General features: G+C 33.9%; 1 protein-coding gene across 1 annotated transcript in view; it reads left to right on the top strand.

Moving 5' to 3' along the window:
- Positions 1 to 21,234, top strand: part of SEMA3E (semaphorin 3E) — a 290,397-nt gene that overhangs the window by 225,732 nt on the left and 43,431 nt on the right. The window contains exons 5-6 of the mRNA XM_003896387.5: positions 10,409 to 10,502; positions 20,051 to 20,170. Of these exons, the coding sequence (XP_003896436.3) occupies positions 10,409 to 10,502; positions 20,051 to 20,170 (214 nt within the window). The remainder of the gene's footprint in view (positions 1 to 10,408; positions 10,503 to 20,050; positions 20,171 to 21,234) is intronic.

Raw genomic sequence — 21,234 nt, 5'->3', positions numbered from 1 at the left:
TTTCAGAATATCCCAGTGGCACTGAGGACAAGCAAAAAGGGTATTAGTTCATGAAGCTGATTTACAAATGGAAAACTCTCATTTTATTGAGTTGGCATCACATGTGGCACCTGCTGTGCAATGACTCACACCTATTGAAAAGAGCTTACAGCAGACATTCTGGGTTCTGAGGGCATCCCTCAAGGCCCGAAGAGGAAAACTCCCCTGGAGATATCTACCATTTATATTTTAGAGACATTTTTTTCTGACACACACATGTATCTGCCCACATTAGCGGTTACTTTCAAGCACAAGAGGAGCCATTGAAAAATTTCTCCATATCACATTGAAAAAGAAAATGCAGCCCACATGTTAATACTGGGAATGCCTTGTAAATTTAAAACACACTACTCAGGCAGAAATTCCAGCTGTTAAAACAGAGATAATAGAAAGCCAGTGTAAGTCGTGACCAACATTTTCAATAGGGTTAAACACCAACATTACACATTGCTTGAACCATAAAGGCGATTGCTTTGGGGTCACTGACAATGTCATCATGGCTCAAGTTTTCCAGTTGGTTTGGTTACTGAATTCTACTTTATGGAAGAGAATTTTATCACTGTCTTTTTAGTATTTTATTGGGTTGTGCAATACATGAAACACTGTGTTTAAGACCACAATGAACTCTCAAAATAACGTGAGAAGCGTCCTTCTGGAATATATAGCTAATATTGAAATTAGCTTGATCTATGCAAAGCAAATCAATAAAGGTTTGAAAACTGCCTGCTTTCCATCATAATGTTAGTACTATCCAGTCTATGGTAAGTTTTCTTCTTTTTTTCTGCTTTTAAAAAATTTCCACATCTCAGTTGCATAAAATTGCAAAAATATTGTATTGAGACCTGAAGAATTAAGATAAATCGGATCAATTTATCTGTCATGTGTAGCTTCACAAGGGAAAGAAAGCCTCGGCTCTAAAACCATGGAACAAAACATCAATGAAATTATTAAAAACTACCGTCAAGTCAGTAATTTGATGAAAATGAAAAACTCAGGTTTTGCTCTCTGTTCAGTATTGAAGAAAAAGAAAGAAAAGAAATAGAGAGAGAAAAAGAAAGAAAGAAAAAGAAAGAAAGAAAGAAAGAAAGAAAGAAAGAAAGAAAGAGAGAGAGAGAAAGAGAAAGAAGAAAGAAAGAAAGAAAGAAAGAAAGAGAAAAAGAAAGAAAGAAAAGAAAGAAAGAAAGAAAGAGAAAGAAAGAAAGAAAGAAAGAAAGAAAAAGAAAGAAAGAAAGAAAGAGAAAGAAAGAAAGAAAAGAAAGAAAGAAAGAGAAAAAGAAGGAAAGAGAAAGAAAGAAAAGAAAAGTCATGTGGGAAAAGGGAATCCTTAAGTAGCAAATTATTGTACCTCCTTATTTCATCTCCACATTACCTTCAAATTACATGCTGTCACTAACAAGGTCTTTGGGGATAAAATAATAAATCATTTTTATATTTCAATCTTTGATTTCATTTTTTAATAAGTGTCATGTCACACTATGTTATGTTAAACAGAAACTTTATTAATCCTAGCAAGAGTCCATCATAAATTATAAGAGTACAGATTAATACAATAATGTATTATCTTTTTTGGGCGTCTGAAGAAATTAAGAATGTGTCTATTCTTCCCTTAGTTGTTCTACCAATCTAATCAGTTTTACTAAAGCCAATGGCAATCAAACTATAGAAAAAAATAGAAGTATGATTTTACTATCGAGGCAGTCCCAAAGAAGCATGTACAACATAGCATAATAATTTTTACATGTGCTCTGAAGTAAACATACCTATCTGCAACAATGTGTTTGTATGTTTTTAATAATTTCAGCTTTTGTTTTGGAGTACGGAGTACATGTGCAGGTTTGTTACATGTGTATATGTACTGGGGTTTTGGGTCTGATTAATCTCGTCGCTCAGGTACTGAGAATAGTCCCCAAGGGTTAGGTTTTCAACCCTTGACTCCCTCACTCCCCCTAGTGATTCTCAGTGTCTATTGTTGAGTATGTTCTATAAGTGAGAACACATGACATTTGGTTTTCTGTTCTTACATTAATTTGCTTAGGACAATGGCCTCTAGCTGCATTCATGTTGCTGCTAAGGAATTATTCTATTCTTTTTATGACTGCGTGGTATTCCATGATGTATATGTATCACATTTTCTTTATCCAATTCACTGTTGATGGGCACCTATGTTGATTCCATGTCTTTGCTATGGTGAATAAAGCTGCAATGAACATACAAATGCATGTGTCTTATTGGTAGAATGATTTATTTTCCTTTAGGCATATACCCAGTAATGGGATTGCTGGGTTGAATGGTAATTCTGTTTTAAGTTTTTTGAGAAATCTTTAAACTGATTTCTACAGTGGCTGAACTAATTTAAACAAATTACTACTGGCAGCGTATGTGTTCCCTTTTCTCTGCGACCTCACCAGCACCTATTATTTATTGACTTTTTAATAATAGTCATTCTGACGGTGTGAGATGGTATCTCATTGTGGTTTTGATTTGCATTTCTCTGATGATTAGTGATGTGGAGCATTTTTTCATATGGTTGTTGGCTACTTGTATGTCTTCTTTTGAGAAGCATTTGTTCATGTCTTTTGCCCACTTTTTAATGGGGTTGTTTTTTGCTTTTGAATTAAGTTCCTTATAGATTCTGGATATTAAACCTTTGTTGGATGCATAGATTGTGAACATTTTCTCCCATTCTGCAGGTTGTCCATACTCTGTTGATAGTTGTTCTTGCTGTGCAGAAACTCTTTATTTTATTTAGATCTGACTTGTTTAGGTCCCAGCAAGAGATATTCAGAATGACATCTAAGCACGAGAAGTTCAGAATGACTGATACGCAGACTATAAAAGCAGCATGTAAGAGATAAAAATGTGCATAATTACCTAAGTACATATAAAATCCCTTATATAAAATTATAGGGATGTAATACTTTATTCTGGAGGCTATGGGTAGTCAATGAATGACTTTTAACCTGAGGAATGATGAGAAAAAATTCACAATTCAGAAACAACTCTTTGTGGCAGAGTACAGAATTGATGGCTGGGACTCAGAGACTGTTCAGGAGGCTGGTGTTAAAATAAAGGTGATAAGTGGTAAAGGAGCAAAATAAATAAGTGCCAGAAAGCAGGTAACAGTGTCAAATATTGAAGAAAGACACAGTAAAAATAGGGCAGAAAAGTATGTTTTGGTTAATTTTATGAAGAAAATAGAACAATGGTTTGGGGCTTTGTTTATTGCTGTGTTTCTAGTTCCAGGCTTAGTTTCTGGCATACAGAAAACATTATTTTTTTTTTCAAGTATTGAATAGTATAATGTTTAACATTCAGGAAAGTAAAAGAAAGAGACACCTCTGCAGCAGCTCATTAATAACTGGTAACCCATAGAGGTCAAAGTTCCAGAGCTTTAAAAAAGTATTGATACAGGCCGGGCGTAGTGGCTCAAGCCTGTAATCCCAGCACTTTGGGAGGCCGAGACGGGTGGATCATGAGGTCAAGAGATCGAGACCATCCTGGCTAACACGGTGAAACCCCGTCTCTACTAAAAAAAATACAAAAAACTAGCCGGGCGAGGTGATGGGCGCCTGTAGTCCCAGCTACTCGGGAGGCTGAGGCAGGAGAATGGCGTGAACCCGGGAGGCGGAGCTTGCAGTGAGCTGAGATCCGGCCACTGCGCTCCAGCCTGGGCGACAGAGCGAGACTCCGTCTCAAAAAAAAAAAAAAAGAAAAAAAAAAAGTATTGTTACAGTTGAACACCCCTCCACTATATCTGGATGGAGCACTGATCCATATTACCAATGACAGGTACTCCTAAAATGCAAGCAGTCACATCCACCCTCCTTCAGGGGATAGATTCACCATACTTGTCATGTAGATCAGCTACATTGTCACTGGAGACTGGATCCAGCCATCCTCCCACATGTGGTAGAGGTTGACAGCACCTCCTGAGTAGGCATCTCTGTTGGTCATGGCCCCATTCCTCCATCTTCAAAGCAAGCATTTCTGGATCTAGTTTTTCTCCCACGGCATCATCTGGGTTGGCTCTCTGCTTTTATCAACACATCTTATCTCTTAAGGACCCATGTGATTATACTGGGTCTACCTGGATAAGTCAGGGTAGTCTTCCCTCCTCAAGGTCTTTCACTTGATCACATGTGTAAAGTCCCTTTTGCCATGTAAGGTAACATATTCACAGGTTTCAGGATTATGACAATGACATCTTTGAGGCTCCATTATTATGCCTATTATGGAAACAATTATTCAATTAAGGTAAAGAGATTTTGGAAGCTTCTTGCAAATTGAGTGTGTTGTTAGGGATTTAATTACCAAGAAAGAAGGATTTTAGAAGACATGATGGAAAGGTTTGAGTAGGCCAGAAATATACTTTTAGTATTCATATTATCTCCAATTAAATGACCTTTTCAAATGGAGCTCTCTGTGGTATGTAATGACATCACACTGTAGTAGTTTAAATGTTAATCTAACAATCAAGTTTCAGGACAGGGTCGAAGAATAGCTGTGCAAAATGATTAGACAGAGGAATTATAGTGCTTTCATGTGTTCAAAGCACCTCTTCATTATTTCGTTACAAATATTATAGTCTTCAAAATACACATTACAATATTCTTCAAACTTGAGAAGTACCCCAGTCTACAATCTAATTTGACATTGTCTACTCTTTTTGTGTTATTTGACTCCTGGAGCATTATTAACCATCTATTGGTATGCACTGATACAATGACTGTATCCTCCAAAGATGTGGACCTTTCTTCTCTTTTTATATAAGGAGAATGGTACTTTCCTACTGCAGTGATGTTCCAATAGCTTACATTATTTAAAAAAAAAAATAGGCTAATAAATTATAATCTGCAGAAAACATGCATTTTATTTTTTGTATTTTTATTTTATTTTTCCACAGGTTATTGGGGTACAGGTGGATTTGGTTGCATGAGTAAATTATTAATGGTGATCTGTGAGATTTTGATGCACCCATCACCTGAGCAGTATACACTGTACCCTATTTTGAAAATCGATGCCGGATGCAGTGGCTCACGCCTGTGATCCCAGCACTTTGGGAGGCCGAGGCAGGTGGTCAGGAGATCGAGACCATCCTGGCTAACACGATGAAACCCTATCTCTACTAAAAATACAAAAAATTAGCCAGGCGTGGTGGCGGGCACCTGTAGTCCCAGCTACTCGGGAGGCTGAGGCAGGAGAATAGCATGAACCCGGGAAGCAGAGCTTGCAGTGAGCCGAGATTGCGCCACTGAACTCCAGCCTGGGCGACAGAGTGAGACTCCATCTCAAAAAAAAAAAAAAAAAAAGCGAAATGATAGCTATGTCTATCCTTTAAGGTATTAAAAATGTAAATTCTTCATAGTGATGCAGAAAGAAAACCAGAAGAGTTTAATTTAACCTGTTTATTATTTTAAAATGATTACTTGTTGACTTAGTTTTAGCCATTAATCATATAAATGTGAGATAGGTATTTGAAGTCTTCTGGAGAAAAGTAAGAAAGGAGGGTTTAGTCAAGGTACATCTGAGTTTTGACCTGAGACATACATCTCTGAGAATGCATGTGCATTCAATATTCAAGGCTCAAGTATGCTCAGTGTCAAGCTTGAGATTTTTATGAAAGAATATATCCTTTCACAGATTTACATATTGCACAGATTTGTGTCTCCTGCATAACTAAAAATTTCGGGATGATTCTGGGTGCCATTTGATTGTTTTCAAAATGTTAGCCTGGCAGATTTCTTGGTGCATATAGTTTCTTGTCAACTCAATCAATTTCCTTTGAAAGTTGAACACACTGGTATGTAAGATACTTAAAATCACAGTCACATGCTGAAATTCACTAGTCAAATACAGCCTCAAGAACCTATATTATGATTTCTAGTCATGAAAACCTGTAACTGTTCTATGAAGTTGTGACTGCATTTTATTCATCTATGCCTGCAGTTCTGCAAACTCTGGGATTCTCTTGATCTTAAAATTCTTTCAGTTTTCATGTTCTATTTGCTTCACCCATTTGACACCTTAAACGAATGTATTAAAATTATTTGAATAAATATGCAGTGTACTTGTATTGTTCTTGCAGTTTCAATTTTAGTGTATAATGTGTCTAATTATATCCATTAGATAAAATAACCTCATCAGTCATTAAACATCCAAAGCTGAAATAAGCTATAAAAAAATGTTGATTTTTGAAAGCAACCCAGTATCACTGTCAGCTTTCCATGACGCTGATGTTTGACTATAGTAGAACAAATATAATATGTATATTCCTGATCTATTATCTATATTTTATAAAGTGGCAATGACTGAAGGGGCAAACAAGTATTATATTCCTATACTTGGTCATTTCCTCCTCCATGAAATGATGTGGGTCTCTTTTGCAAATTTTGGTGAAACTTCTCCAGCAAAAGTGTTAACTGGGCAGATCTATAATTTTTTCTCATTTGGACAAATGTATTCTCATGTCATTGCAAACTGTCATCTGCAGGAAATAAACACAAAACCTCTCTCTACTGTCATTCCTGCTTTCTTCAAATTGGTGTAGAGTAGCTATGTAGGTAAAACTGTTTTGGCTTAGAATATAAGTTTAGCCACACCTCTGGGTCAGGAGGCCACATTTGTTCTATAGGCTATGTTTTATTATTTTTTAAAAAATTTATTTATTTTTGAGATGGAGTTTCACTCTTGTTGCCCAGGCTGGAGTGCAATGGCATGATCTCGGCTCACCGCAACTTCTACCTCCCAGGTTCAAGCGATTCTCCTGTCTCAGCCTCCCAAGTAGCTGGGTTTACAGGCATGCGCCACCATGCCTGGCTAATTTTGTATTTTTAGTAGAGACAGGGTTTCTCCATTTTGGTCAAGCTGGTCTCGAACTCCCGACCTCAGATGATCTGCCTGCCTCGGCCTCCCAAAATGCTGGGATTACAGACGTGAGCCACCGTGCCCGGCACTAGGCTATGTTTTAAATCCAAGGATAAGACTGGATGGTAATAGTGGTTGGGTGAACTCAGCATTTACTGACAAGGTTTCGTAATGGCAGGATCAGGAGGTAATTTTAGGATATCACAGAGAAAGAGAAAAGGGTGCTAAATAAGAATAGCAAGACAGAGACAGAACAGATAATGTGGGTAAATCAGGTGACTAGCAAAGTTAAGATCAAGTTTGAGAGAAGTGCCATCAACTCTCAGAGGTTACTCAGGACTTTTAAGATTGTTTATAGGTTCGTGGTTCACAGATGAACAGGGCTGTACATAGTTGTCAGATTGAGCAATATCATGATGTTCTATTTTAAATTATTTTTTTCTACAGGTTTTTCAATATTGTCAAAATTGAAATATTGTCAAAAGTGACTTTTATTGTCACTTTTCTAAACTACTTTTTTTACTCAAGCCACTTACAGTACACTTAATGGAGATTAATTATACAAAACAACCTTTTATAAGAATTTTGAAACCTGGAAACATTAAGGGACAAGTTCTATGGTTATATGCTTGAAATAGGAGCCAATAGAGTAGTTTTTCATGAAAATATTAATTTTCATTGTCTTATCTGTGTGAAGCCTTATATTAAAATTGAAATAGTGTACATATGGCCTTTGTTGATAAATATTTACAGTACTTATGCATTAATTACTCTATTAATTATTAAACATTGAATGTTTATACAAATACTATGTGATGAAGAATAAAAATGAAAATAAACATTCCAACTTATTGAGAGCAAGTTTTGTTATTCTTTTCCAAACTACTAAAAAAACAATAACACTTTTTAAGTTCCTTATACACATTGGATATTAAACTTTTGTTGGATGATAGCTGGCAAATATTTTCTCGCATTCTGTAGGTTATCTGTTCACTCTGTTGATAGTTCCCGCTGTGCAGGAACTCTTTAACTAGGTGCCACTTGTCAGTTTTTGCTTTTGTTGCAATTGCTTTTGAGGACTAAGTCAAAAACTCTTTGCCAAGGCTAATATCAAGAAGAGTATTTCCTAGGTTTTCTTCTAGGATTCTTATAGTTAGAGGTCTTACATTTAAATCTTTAATCCATATTGAGTGAATTTTTGTATATGGTGAAAGGTAGGGGCCCAATTTCATTCTTCTGCATATGGCTAGCCAGCAATCCCAGTGCCGTTTATTGAACAGGGAGTCCTTTCCTCATTGCTTATTTTTGTCAACTTTATCAGAGATCAGATGGCTGTAGATATGCAGCTTTATTTCTAGGTTTTCTATTTCATTCCATTGGTCTATGTGTCTGCTTTTGTACCAATACCATGCTGTTATAGTTACTGTAGTCTTGTACTATAGTTTGAAGTTACATAATGTGATGCCTCCAGCTTTTCTTTGTTGTTGTTGTTGTTGTTTGCTTAGCATTACTTTGGCTATTCAGGCTTTTTTTTTGGTTTCATATGAATTTTAGAATAGTTTTCTTCTAATTCTGTGAAAAATGATATTGATAGTTTGATAGGGATAGCAATGAATCTGTAGATTGCTTTGGGCAATATGGCCATATTAACCATATTGATACTTCCAATCCATCTGAATGGAATGTTTTTCCATTTGTTTGTATCATCTATGATTTTCTGCAGCAGTGTCTCCTTACAGAGATCTTTCACCCTGTAGAGATTTTTCACCTCCTTGGTTAGATGTATTTCTAGATATTCTGGTTTTATTTATTTTAAATTAGATTGTTTTCTTAATTTGGCTCTCTGCTTGAATGCTATACGTGTAGAGAAATTTTGCTGATTTTTAGACGTCGATTTTGTGTCTTGAAACTTTATTGAAATCATCTATCTGTTCTAGGAGCCTTTCAGCAGAGTCGTTAGGATTTTCTAGGTATAGAATCAGACAGTGAAGAGAGATTGTTTGACTTCTTTTTCTGTTTTGATGCTTGATTGCTATTGCTAAGACTTCCAGTGCTATGCTAAATAGGAGTGGTGAGAGTAAGCATCCTCATCTTTTTCTTGTTCTTAAGGGGAATGCTTCCAGCTTTTGTCCATTCATATGATGTTTGTGAGTTTGTCATATGTGACTCATTATTTTGACAAATGTTCCTTCAATGCCTAGTTTGTTGAGGGCTTTAATCACGATAACCCCATTAAAGAGTGGATGAAGGATATAAACAGGTACCTCTCAAAAGAAGACATACAGGAGGCCAACAAACATAGAAAAAATGCTCCATATCACTAATCATCATGGAAATGAAAATCAAAACCACAATGAGATATCATCTCACACCAGTCAGGATGGCTATTATTAAAAAGTAAAAAATAACAGATGCCAGAGAGGCTGTGGAGAAAAGAGAAAGCTTATACACTCTTAGAAGCAGTATAAATTAGTTCAGCCACTGTGGAAAGAAGTTTAGAGATTTCCCAAATAAAACAGAATTACCATTTGACCTGCAATCCCAATTACTGGGTAAATATCCAAAGGAAAATGAATCACTCTATCAAAAAGACAATGTGTGTTTGAAATATTTTGAGCTCCTCTACTAACTCACTCTTATGTTCATTCCAGAATTATTCACAATAGTTAAGACATAAATTCAACCTAAGTGCCCATTAATGCTAAATTGAATAAAGAAAATGTGGTATTTATACACCATGGAATACTACAAAGCCATAAAAAATAATGAAATCATGTCCATTTCAGCAAAACCGATGTAGGTAGAGGTCATTATCCTAAGTGAATTAGGGCAGGAACAGCAAACCAAATGCTGCATGTTCTCACTTGTAAGTGAGAGCTAAATATTGGGTACACACAGACATAAAGATGGCAATAATAGAGACTGGAGACTCCTGGGAGAGGACGAGACATAGGACTGACAAACTTCCTATTGGATACTATGCTCACTACCTGGCTAATGGGATAATTTATACTCCAAACTTCAGCATCACACAATAAGGCCATATAACAAACCTGCACATGTATCCCTTATATCAAAAATAAAAGTCTAAGTTATTAAAAAAATCAACAACAGCATTCTTGATATGCTTAATAAAAGCCCACTATCATTTTTAACACTGAACCTCCTTTTCATTAATCTTTTTCCAGCAAGTTTCAATTCCTTTCAAATATTTAATTGACACATCTCAGAATAAATAATACAGTCTCATAAAACGATTTAAAAAGTGCTATTTTCTTTCATCACCTGCATACTTTTTCAGAGGCATGAGAGAACTCATATGGGCCTGTAAAACCCATGTGCTTATTTATAAAACCCAGTTTGTCTCTAAATAAATTGATGCTACTGGTGCCCTATTTAGAATACATGCTTTATAAATAATCAAAGTTTAATATGTTTTACCTAAGCAATTAAATGATTATTAGAGGAGACATGTTCATAATGATTTTTCTGGTTTTCTTTCAAGGATCCTCTGTTTCACCTGGAATCACCCAGATCTGAGAGAGGAAGGGGCAGATGTCCTTTTGACCCCAGCTCCTCCTTCATCTCCACTTTAATTGGTAATTATCATTGCCACAGACATCAGGTGGTAGTCATAATGATTCTAAAACGTATTTTTCAACTTTAGTTACATTCTTTCAGCATTTCTTTATATACTATGCCTTGTCATATCTATTTTCTGGTGCTCGAAGCAATGATATTAAATTTCAAGCCATGTTAACCTGAGCAATTTGACTCTAAAATAAGTGCAGATGCTATAAAGTATGTGTATCTCACTCTGAGAAAACAAATTGTCATTTAATATCCCACATATTTGCTGTCATTTGATGCTTATAAAATGTAATTATATGAAGACTTTATAAAAATTTTGCCAGAGAAAACGAAACTATTTTAATATATATGTTAACTGTTCATGTTTCAATTACTTTGTGACTTTAGAGAACTTTTAATATTCTTTATGATATCTTTCTCTGTTATTAGTAGAATTCAGCAGAAAGTCATCTCTTTTGAGAACTTAAATGTATTTATCTAAATTTCTGTTAATCTAGAATGCAAACTATAGAAGCTGACTTGCTCAAACTATCACTAAATGTACATGTTGAAATAATGGCATGAGTTGATAATGTTGGATCTGGAGTTCAATTCGATTCAATTTAATTAGACAAAGTGCCAAACAATCTCACTTAAGACACAACTGAGTAATATTTTCCTACTATTTGGGGTTAAGAATTGCAAACTTGGCAAACTATTTCAGTACTGTGACAATAAAACCTGATGAATGAGCTCCTAAGCATGCAATTAAAAAGAGCAGTCCCCAACGCTAACATAGGTGCTAACGGTAATGATTTTCTTCCCTCAGTGTTGAGAGGTTCTGATGCGCATACGGTGCAGATGTGCAAGGTTCTATTATCACATTTATAATGTTTACAGTTATATGCTAATATTAGGTCATCTTCTTTGCAGAAAATGAGAAAGGACAAAATAAGATGTAGAGACTTCACATTCTAAATAAACCATTAAAACTTAAAACTCTCTCCTGATGATTAAACCATATTATACTTGATTTAGAGTTGATATAGATGCTACTGTGTATTCTTGAGAATCTAAGTTCCCTGAACATATTCGAGACAGTTTATTTTGATGGGTCTTGCATTCTACTCCTTACACTCCCCTATCCCACATCTGGTTCTCAGGTGTAGAAAAGTAAAGCTTTTTAAAACCTATGTATTATATAGCAAACACCTCATGTTAACTCTAATTAACGGGAAAAGTTTGACTTACTTCAGCTTCAAAATTTGACAAGGCTATAAAATGAGAATGATATAGTAATTAAGTTCTTCAGGGGCTTGAATAAAGAGGTACAATATTTGAGAAAAATAAATATTAAAGAAAAATATTACTTGAAATATTTTGAGTTTATCTGCCAATTCTCTCTCTCTCTCTCTCTCTCTCTCTCTCTCTCTCGGGGTGTGTGTGTGTGTGTATAAACAGAGTATTAAAAAAAGGAAGACTTTAAATATGGGAAAAGGGTTGCCTAAGTCAGGTTAGACTTAGTAAAAGTCAAAACCTTAGAAATAACACTTTTGGGGGATGCCAGGTGCATAAATGCAAGAAATTCCAATGCAATTGACAAAATATATGTTAAAATTTATATATCTGATAGACTCATCTTTTTCTAAAGTTGTTAGTGAATTTTCTTCATAAAGATTGTACTATGTTTGAAAAAAAAGAGACTTTCTTATCTTTCTTGTGCCATATAGTATCTTGCAAAGACTAAGTCTCCTATAAATACTAAATGTAATTCTCACTGAGGTTCCTAAACAAATGAAAAATTAATTTTGGAATATTGTTCCTAAGAATCATAAAAAGGGAATAGGAAATTAAAAATTACACATCATATACTGCTGCTATAGTGAAATCCTTAGAATATTAGAAGACAAATTATTTTTTAACATTTCATTTAAAGAGTTAATAATAATTTCTATGACCACCTTGCCACTCACTACTCAGTCTCCCTTGGAGTTTGTTTCTGCATGAAGCCAAGAATTTAAAAGTGAAATTTCTAAGAGGGGAAATATTACTGGAGGGACATTTCCAAGTGAGTTTCATTGAACTTCCAAATCAAATTACACTATGCTGAAATCTGAAGTGCTTGCCATCTGGGTGGCTGTTTCGCTTATTCAGAAGAGAAATCAAATCAAAAGAGCCCTCCAAGCTAAACATAAAAGTTATAGAATAATCCCTCCAAAGAGAAGAAATAAAAATATAATTCTTCACATTTATCCACTCACTTTCATCCCAAAGTACCTTGGAGAGATCATTCACTCACTGTGGAAATGCAGCAGCCACTGGATGGAAACCTGATAACCTATGTGAGCCAGAAACTCTTTAAAAGAGAGGAAGTGAAAATAATTCACCCAATTGCAAAAGCAGCAGGAATGTGGGCTGGAAAAATGGAGCTACCTGAGTTGGAATTTGGCAAGCTAGGTACAGCTTACTCTGACTGTGAAAGAATGTATTAATGTGGTATTTTGTGACCACACATGTTCTCTGCTGATGGGTTAAGACAAGCCTCCAACAAAAAGATGACTATCATTAGATTATTGCTACTTCTTGGTTTCATGGTTAATTATATGTCACACAATGTTCAATGTTTGTTCACATGAAGACAAATTTAATGATAAAACACTGAAACTGGTAGTATATTCATAAAGCTACTTGACCTAAAAAAAAATGGTCCTTGCACATTAGAGAAAGTTCTATGTAATTTCCTAATTTTAGATACAATTTTAATTCAGTTAACTTAAATTTAGCTGACTTAAGATCATATAAAGAAGAAGTTAATAAAAAATTGAATAAATATTAAAGCTTATTTGATAGATGAAAGATGAGCTATAAAGCACATTTTTATTCCATTTATAATCTAACTTAGAAATGAAAGTTTGATAGCTTGCAATAATTCTATGTGACAAAGGATTTAAGGAGTAGAAACAAGCTTCTTATTGAACTATGTCGTATATGTTCAGAAACTAATCAAAATGAAATCATATATTAAATAGGCTTGCTCTTCCAATGTCTCTTTGTACTAACACAATTTATCTTGGTAGCATATCAGTTCATATCTCGGGTGCCATATTTCTGCATGTTTAGCCAAGTTTTCCTCCAGTGTGATTACTCCTACTGTATTTGAAGTGGTTTGAAGTAACTGTCTGAAGAAGACAAGGCATTACAACTTGATTTTAAAAGCAGCTTGTTGAAACAATAAATTTTTCAGTATAATGAATTGCTGCATTGCTTATCCATGCCTTTCAAATCATCCAAATATACTTAGTAATTATCTTGCTACTAACTTATTAAGTTTGGTAATTGGCCAAATAAAAATCCAGGAAATAGTGTTCTGTATGTCATATGTCATTTTGGCCAAGAAGCAAATATTTTTGCTGACTCTTTTTATTAGTTATATTTGATATAATATTGCAATATTCTAATTAAGTTGATAATATCTTCAGTAACGTTATAATCCCCCATAGTTTCTCCTTTTAATTTTATTGCCATTTTATTTTTAAATTTTATTCTGACCCATAGTTGTATTAGCAGTTCTAGGTATAATTTAATCCTACCATTCCTGAAATGCCTAAGGTGTGATAAGACACATGTTGCTAGTGTTTGAGGAAAAAAAAAATCCTGATTTGTCATGTGCCTTTTGACACTTTGCTTTGAAAGTATTAACTTTGTTGTTGGGGTATTTTTAGGGATGCTTTTCAAAGTAAATGCACACTAAATTTTATTTTAACAAGTAATTGCTAGTAAGACATTTTATAATCCATGAATTTTTTTTTCTACACTTTTTTCCTATTTACTTTTTTCAGAAAATAAAACTACAAAGTTTACAGCTGCTGAAATCCTCTTCCTGACTGAACTTTTATCCATAATAATAATACCTTTGTGAATATGGATCCTCATTATGAATTTTGTAAATTAAAAGTCAATGTCAATTGAATGAGTGGGAGTTGGAATGCATGCAGAGACCATTTAAGTTATTGTTTCAAGTTGTTAATAACATTAAAACATTTTAAATAAATAATTGTTTATTTTTAATTAACTATATTTACATTCAGGGAATAAACTGGCAAAAAGTAAGGTCATTTGTTAGAAAAATAAATGAAAAAATCATAAATGAAGTTAGAATATTTGTCTTTATGATAAGTTCTACAAACATAATAAGTAAATGTTCTGCTTCGTGTTTTGAATTCACCTCAACTATATAGAAACATAGACTTCAGGTTATTCCCTTACCACTTTCCTGTCCCTAAAGAATATCTATAATTTCTTATCCAAGGCTGCTGCGCTCTCTCTCACACTTGGCAGAATGCCCATTATCCACATGCTTATTGTAGCTTCTGACCATGACTGCTAGTCTCTAAGGAGCTATTTGAATACTTTGCTTATGGTTCCTTCACAACGAAAAGAGGTAAAGGAAGAACAAAAAAGCCCCACTCTTCAATTCCCCACTTATATTGTCTCCTTTGAGAATCTGGTTTAACCATCATGGTATCAATATCATCGGTTTGCCAAAAAGAAAACTCAAGAGTATAGCCATGAGTGCTGGCACACACAAATAAACAGATTCATAAGACGTTTTTATTGTTCCTTCATGCCTCAAAACCACCTTCTTAACATTGAGAGCTAGTGCTAATCATCTGCCCAAACCAAAATAAACCGAAAGCCCAAACAACAGCTAAATGCCTAATAAAATCACACATTTAGAATCACACATTCATCCTGGTTTCTTTCAGCATCCTAAGCAGAATATGAGTGCGAACTGGGATGTTGAAATATGTGGATCATTTTCATCCGTCCTCATCCTCCCAAATGCATTTTGTTTCTCTTCGTAGCTATGCAGGTCATAGTGATTCTGCAAAACAATCCATCCACAATAGAATAATTTTCTAACAAAATTATAAAATTCAGTTATAAAGTGAGGCAGCTAAATCAGTCTTTAGCTATATGCTGTTCCACGAGGCAAATGTGTTTCATATTATTTAGATTTGCAGAACATACATTTATAACATAAACAGAACAAATGCTTGAGTAAAACTTAACAAGATAAGAAGGTCATGAAACACTACTGTGAATTTTTCTTGTTGTACAATTAAAATCCAACATGGTAAATAAAAACTCAGATAATATATAGTCTATGAACAAAACTCTTGATACATTCCATAAAATATTAAGGCAATGCAATGCATTTAATTACAACTTCAACTAGAGTTTACACTGTAAAAAAAGGAGTTACAGAAAAAAGTATTTTAATTACACATTTTAGAATCATTGTAAAGAATTTGTTTTTATCTATTTCAAAGAATCAAATGACTGTCTTATTTTCTTTCACATAAGCAACTTAGTGTTGACACAGTCTTTTAATCATAATATAATGTCCCTTGGGCTGAAATTCTTGGGGACAAATTTTTGAAAAAAAATAGAGTTCCTGTTTTAATCTATTAAAATTAATAGATAACATAAGGCCCTTAAGGAACAAAAATTCAAATTTGTTATCCATGTAAATTCTCAATAGCCTTTTCTTTCATTTGATATTTTCTCTCTGAAACAGTTTTTAAAAGTTAGGATCTTATCCTGAGTGGTTTATTTTTCTCTTTTTTTAGGCAGGATCTGGCTCTGCTGCCAAGGCTGGAGTGCAGTAGCACAATCATAGTTCACTGCAGCCTCTACCTGCCGGGCTCAAGCGATTCTCCCACCTTAGCCTCCTAAGTAGCTGGGACCACAGGTGCGGGCCCCCATGCCCAGCTACTTTATTTATTATTATTATTATTTTTTTCTTGGTAGAGATGGGGGTATCTTTATGTTGCCCAGGCTGATCTTGAACATCTGAACTCAAGCGATCCACCGGCCTGGGCTGCACAAAATGTTGGGATTACAGGCGGCAGCCACCGCACCTGGCCCTGATTGTTGACATTTCACAGCCTTTCATAACCTTTTTTAAATCCTAAAGGGAGCTTCTGATATATTTAATTATTAACTCATTAAGCCATTCGTTGATTCAACAGTATTTATTGAGCATTTTTTGTATTTCGGACATTAATGAGGCATCATTTCAAACACGTAAGGAGTCAATAAAAATATAGTCGGATGAGCAGTAGGATAGAAATAGGTACCAGAGCTACAGTGGCACTAGGAACCACTACACTAACAAAAGTTTGGCCAGACAAGGCGTCATGGAAAAAGTGGACAATAACGAGGCAAAAGGAAGGTGAGGTGGGAAGAGAGGCGTGGAATTCTAGGCCAAAGAGCAGAGAGAATATAAAAGCTTGGCAGGTTCTGAGAATTACATGGAGGTCTCTTTGATTCTACAGATAACTGAGACCTTAAGATTTTGAACAGTTTGTGGTGGTAAAATAGCAGATTTCGAGCTGAGGACCTAGCTTGCCAGATTTCCACTGCAGACCTAATTCTACTATTCTTTCTTCTCTATATAGAGACTATTGTTGAGTATGACAAGAAGTTAAACTCACCTGTCTCCATAGACATAGAAAAGTAAATCCTTAAATAGTTCTTCTGTTATAATTGAAGCTCTAAAACATATTTTAGTATTTTTATAAAATGTTTTTCTATTTTAATCCATGAAAATATGATGTATCCAGATGTTATTTTTGCATTCTATAAAAGATCAATGTACTGATTCACAAATTTTCTGACACCAAATAATTAAAATAAATTTAATTAGAGACTATGTATTTACTACAAATTGTATTAAAAATTATAATAATGCTCAGTATTTTTGCTTATTTAATTACTATTAGGTATTATTTTACCTAAGGCTTTATTAATATTATTATTTTTCACTAATATGTTGTCTTTTCTAATTTTCTTAGGAAAGTATTTTGCCAAACATACAGTTTTTAGCACCTATATAGTGTCTTTGAAATTTAAGTCATGCAGTTCATATTGTGTTATGGTAATTGCTCACAATTTTCTCTGCCCTGAGTGCAAAATGGGAAGCTGGGTAACATTGGGAATATATTATTTTTTCTCTTGTGCAGATAATCGTCCTTGGATATGGTATTATCTAGTATCATGGGGCTGCCATCTAGTGGCTCCAAGGAGTGCTTGTTTGTTAATTTTATAGTATTGATTAAAATGATAATTCTGAAACAATGTTCCAAATTAGGATAAATCCATTAAAATCAATGTGTACTAATATAAATATTATTTTCCCCTAACAATATTTTCAGTTATCAAAGTCTAAAATACTTTAAAATATAAAACCAAATATTAAAAATTTAAAGAATAGAAAACTCATGATTTTAAAGAAAGCTAATCTTTATTCCCACTATACATTAAAGATTCAGCCCAGCCCACATTAGCAAAATAGATTATATTTACAACTATTTCACAAGATGGCCTTTATATTTGGTGTGGGAAACATAATTCAACTATAATAATTAAAAACAAAAATATTTCAGAGAAATTCTCACTCATGTGTTAATAGTCAATTTTTTAAAGGATCAACTTGGTTGTTTATGCCACAGATGATTCCAAAGTCCTTTTAATGACTCTCTTTTATCGATGTTCAAATAATGCAGACTGAATTCCAGGTAACAGGTCATATACCTAACCACTGAATGCATTTGATCTCAAAATACTGCTTCTTCAAACAGACATAAAATTTCTGGGGAAGACAGCACTAATTAATCGACTTTGATAAAAAATTATGTTAATCTTTTCCCTTTCTATTACCAAATAACATGACATGCTTAAGTAAGAGTTCTGACCTAACTTTTCTCTACCAAATTATATATTGTTAAGTCCAGATTTAAATCATCATTTCATTTTTGTTATTTTCCTTGCATCATACCTCTCACTTAGCGTATGTTGCATATACTAGAAGAACTCAATAAATATCTCTTTTTAAAAACCGTTATCTTGGAAATTTTCAAATACAAAAAAAATTGAAGTAAAAGTAACACCTGTATACCATTTACCTCGAGTCACCGATTGTTAACACTCTGACACATTTACTTTTTCCTCTCTCTCTCATATAGAACATATAATTTAAAAATGAATTATTTCTTGGAAACCATAGATTTTATTTGTTTGTATCTCATACAGTATTTTAAGAATCCATAGAGGATTTTGTGAACAGAGAAAAACTAATTAGAATTATTTATCTTTTTAAAATGAAAAAGACTATTATAGTAGTAATTCTAAAGCTTAATTTTTTAATCTTTGAGTTTAATTTATATCTTATTATTCTAAATTTGATATAGCAAAAGCAATCATCTTTACTTTAAAAAAATTAATAGTTAATGCAAGTTGAAAATAAATTTCCTTTTAATTTATTGTATATATAATTTAATTGATCATTTTCCCAAATGTTAAACCATACAAATATGCTTACACTTCTGAAGTTTTCCAAAGGGTTTTTGTTTGTTTGTTTTGTTTTGCTTTGTTTTGTTTTTTGTTTTTTGAGACGGAGTCTCGCTCTGTCACCCAGGCTGGAGTGCAGTGGTGCAATCACTGCAAGCTCCGCCTCCCAGATTCACGCCATTCTCCTGCCTCAGCCTCCCCAGTAGCTGGGACTACAGGTGCCCGCCACCATGCCTGGCTAATTTTTTGTATTATTAGTAGAGATAGGGTTTCACCGGGTTAGCCAGGATGGTCTCAATCTCTTGACCTCGTGATCCTCCCGCCTCAGCCTCCCAAAGTTCTGGGATTACAGGCGTGAGCCACCGCGCCTGGCCTCCAAAGCTTTAAAGACCTTACCTTGGGAAAAAAAATCCTTCATAAATAATGAAACCATTTTTAAAGTTCTAATAAATAAGATTTATAAATAAAGTATTCAAGATCTTTTAAATTCTGTTTATGTATTAGGTCAAATTCTTATACCTGTAATTTTAATAATCCTAATTATAAAATTAATTACATAATTAGATATATTAAGTTGGAAATACAATTAATTTTGAAATCTCTTAACCTTTAAAGCACTTTAAATATCATATGTATGCATAGATACACATTGCAAACTTAAAAAAAGCATTAGTACCATGTAATATAATAATCATATCTGTTTTAGAACTAGACCAATATTATATTCCACTCATTAAGAAAACAGTTTTACCACTCTGCTTTAAGGTTGCTGTTTCCCGAAATCTACTGTTATCATTTGTTTCTTGGCCAGAAATTTTTGCCCCAGACAGGACAACTGAGTCTAGGAAAATAAATGAAGCAAAGTTATTTACCAAAAACTCATATAGGTCTTACGATTTACCAGCTATTCTTACAAGTGCTTTACTCTTAACTACCTTACTGAATGCAATTACTTTTCTAATTTGTAAATGAGGAAACTGAGGCACAGGAAACTTAGCAACTTGCCCAAATTCACACCTAGCAAGTGACAGACTCTGGACTCAAACCCTGGGACTCTTACTGTACCATCCATGCTCCTAACACCAATAGTATTAATGTCGTAAAGTACATGTTATAGATACACATATTAAATATGGATGTATTTAATATAATTGTGACTTATACCTCGTCTTCAAATTCAGAAACAAACACTGACTTCTTTTTTACTGATGCTCCCATGTAGGTGGTGAATTGTTTGCTGGACTCTACAGTGACTATTGGAGCAGAGACGCTGCAATCTTCCGCAGCATGGGGCGACTGGCCCATATCCGCACTGAGCATGACGATGAGCGTCTGTTGAAAGGTAGGGATGAGGAGAAGAGTATGTGAATTAGGATTGAAACCAACTCTAAAACTTATGGAAAATATTGCCATCTTGATAATAATAAGAATATAAATACATTCCTTTACAAATTTCAGAACGTTTTACTAACAAGATTCTTGAATTAAAATATTGTATGTGATATATGTATATCATTTTCTATCAAAATTGATTGACTTAATTATAAAATCAGTATACCTTTTGAGCAATGCTTAGAAATCAGTATTTAAATAAGGAAAACAAAGCAAATGTATGAAAGCTGAAAAGTCCATCATCCAGTAAGCTGTTTTGTCTACTTTTATCAATTGATAGAATTTTTGATTAATTGATTGCCCTGCTTTGCTTGTTTTAATAGGATTGCATTACACTTTAGAGACAAAACTCTAGGAAAGTCACTAGACATTCATTGATACAGAATTCTTTGTAAGAAGTACGTTTTATATTTTGGCACACCGGTATATGGAGGTGCTAGAATATTGTTTTATGGTGAGCATTTTAATTACTTTCCACATTTTTATTAAGCTGTAAAATGCACAGTCGTTATTAATGCTACCATTCATATATTTTACGTACCATATCAAAGAACATGTATTCAAATCTCTTGGACTACAATCTCAAAAACATAAAATAAATGTTCTACTTTGAATCTAAAATGATCTATGCGCTATACTGGTAGATAATTTATGAATTAAAAATAAATGATGATATATTTATTTACTTTAATATGTTACTTATACTTACATTTAGTTTTTACCTACAATGGAAGGAAATTTTTAGAGATTATCTTCATCATGCTCCTAATCTGTTCTTTCCTGTATGCATTTTAATTTCGCATTGCCTGTTGTTTGAAATTCTTCTTCTCTCCTTGATTCTTTTATTTTCCAATTAAATATTCTTGTAATATTTCTAAAAGGGCTGTTAATATGCAAATAAAGTGGAGATATCTACAGCGTTTTCCATGTTTGGTAAAAAAATTCAAGAAAAATATTTCTTTATGAAATGGTGAAAGTTAAACTTAAGGATTCAGATGATATGGAATTTATTGG

This window comes from Papio anubis, chromosome 4 (assembly GCF_008728515.1).
Source record: "Papio anubis isolate 15944 chromosome 4, Panubis1.0, whole genome shotgun sequence".
NCBI lineage: Eukaryota > Metazoa > Chordata > Mammalia > Primates > Cercopithecidae > Papio > Papio anubis.
Note: the sequence above shows the minus strand (reverse complement) of the source record. Positions and strands in the feature narration are given on the sequence as shown.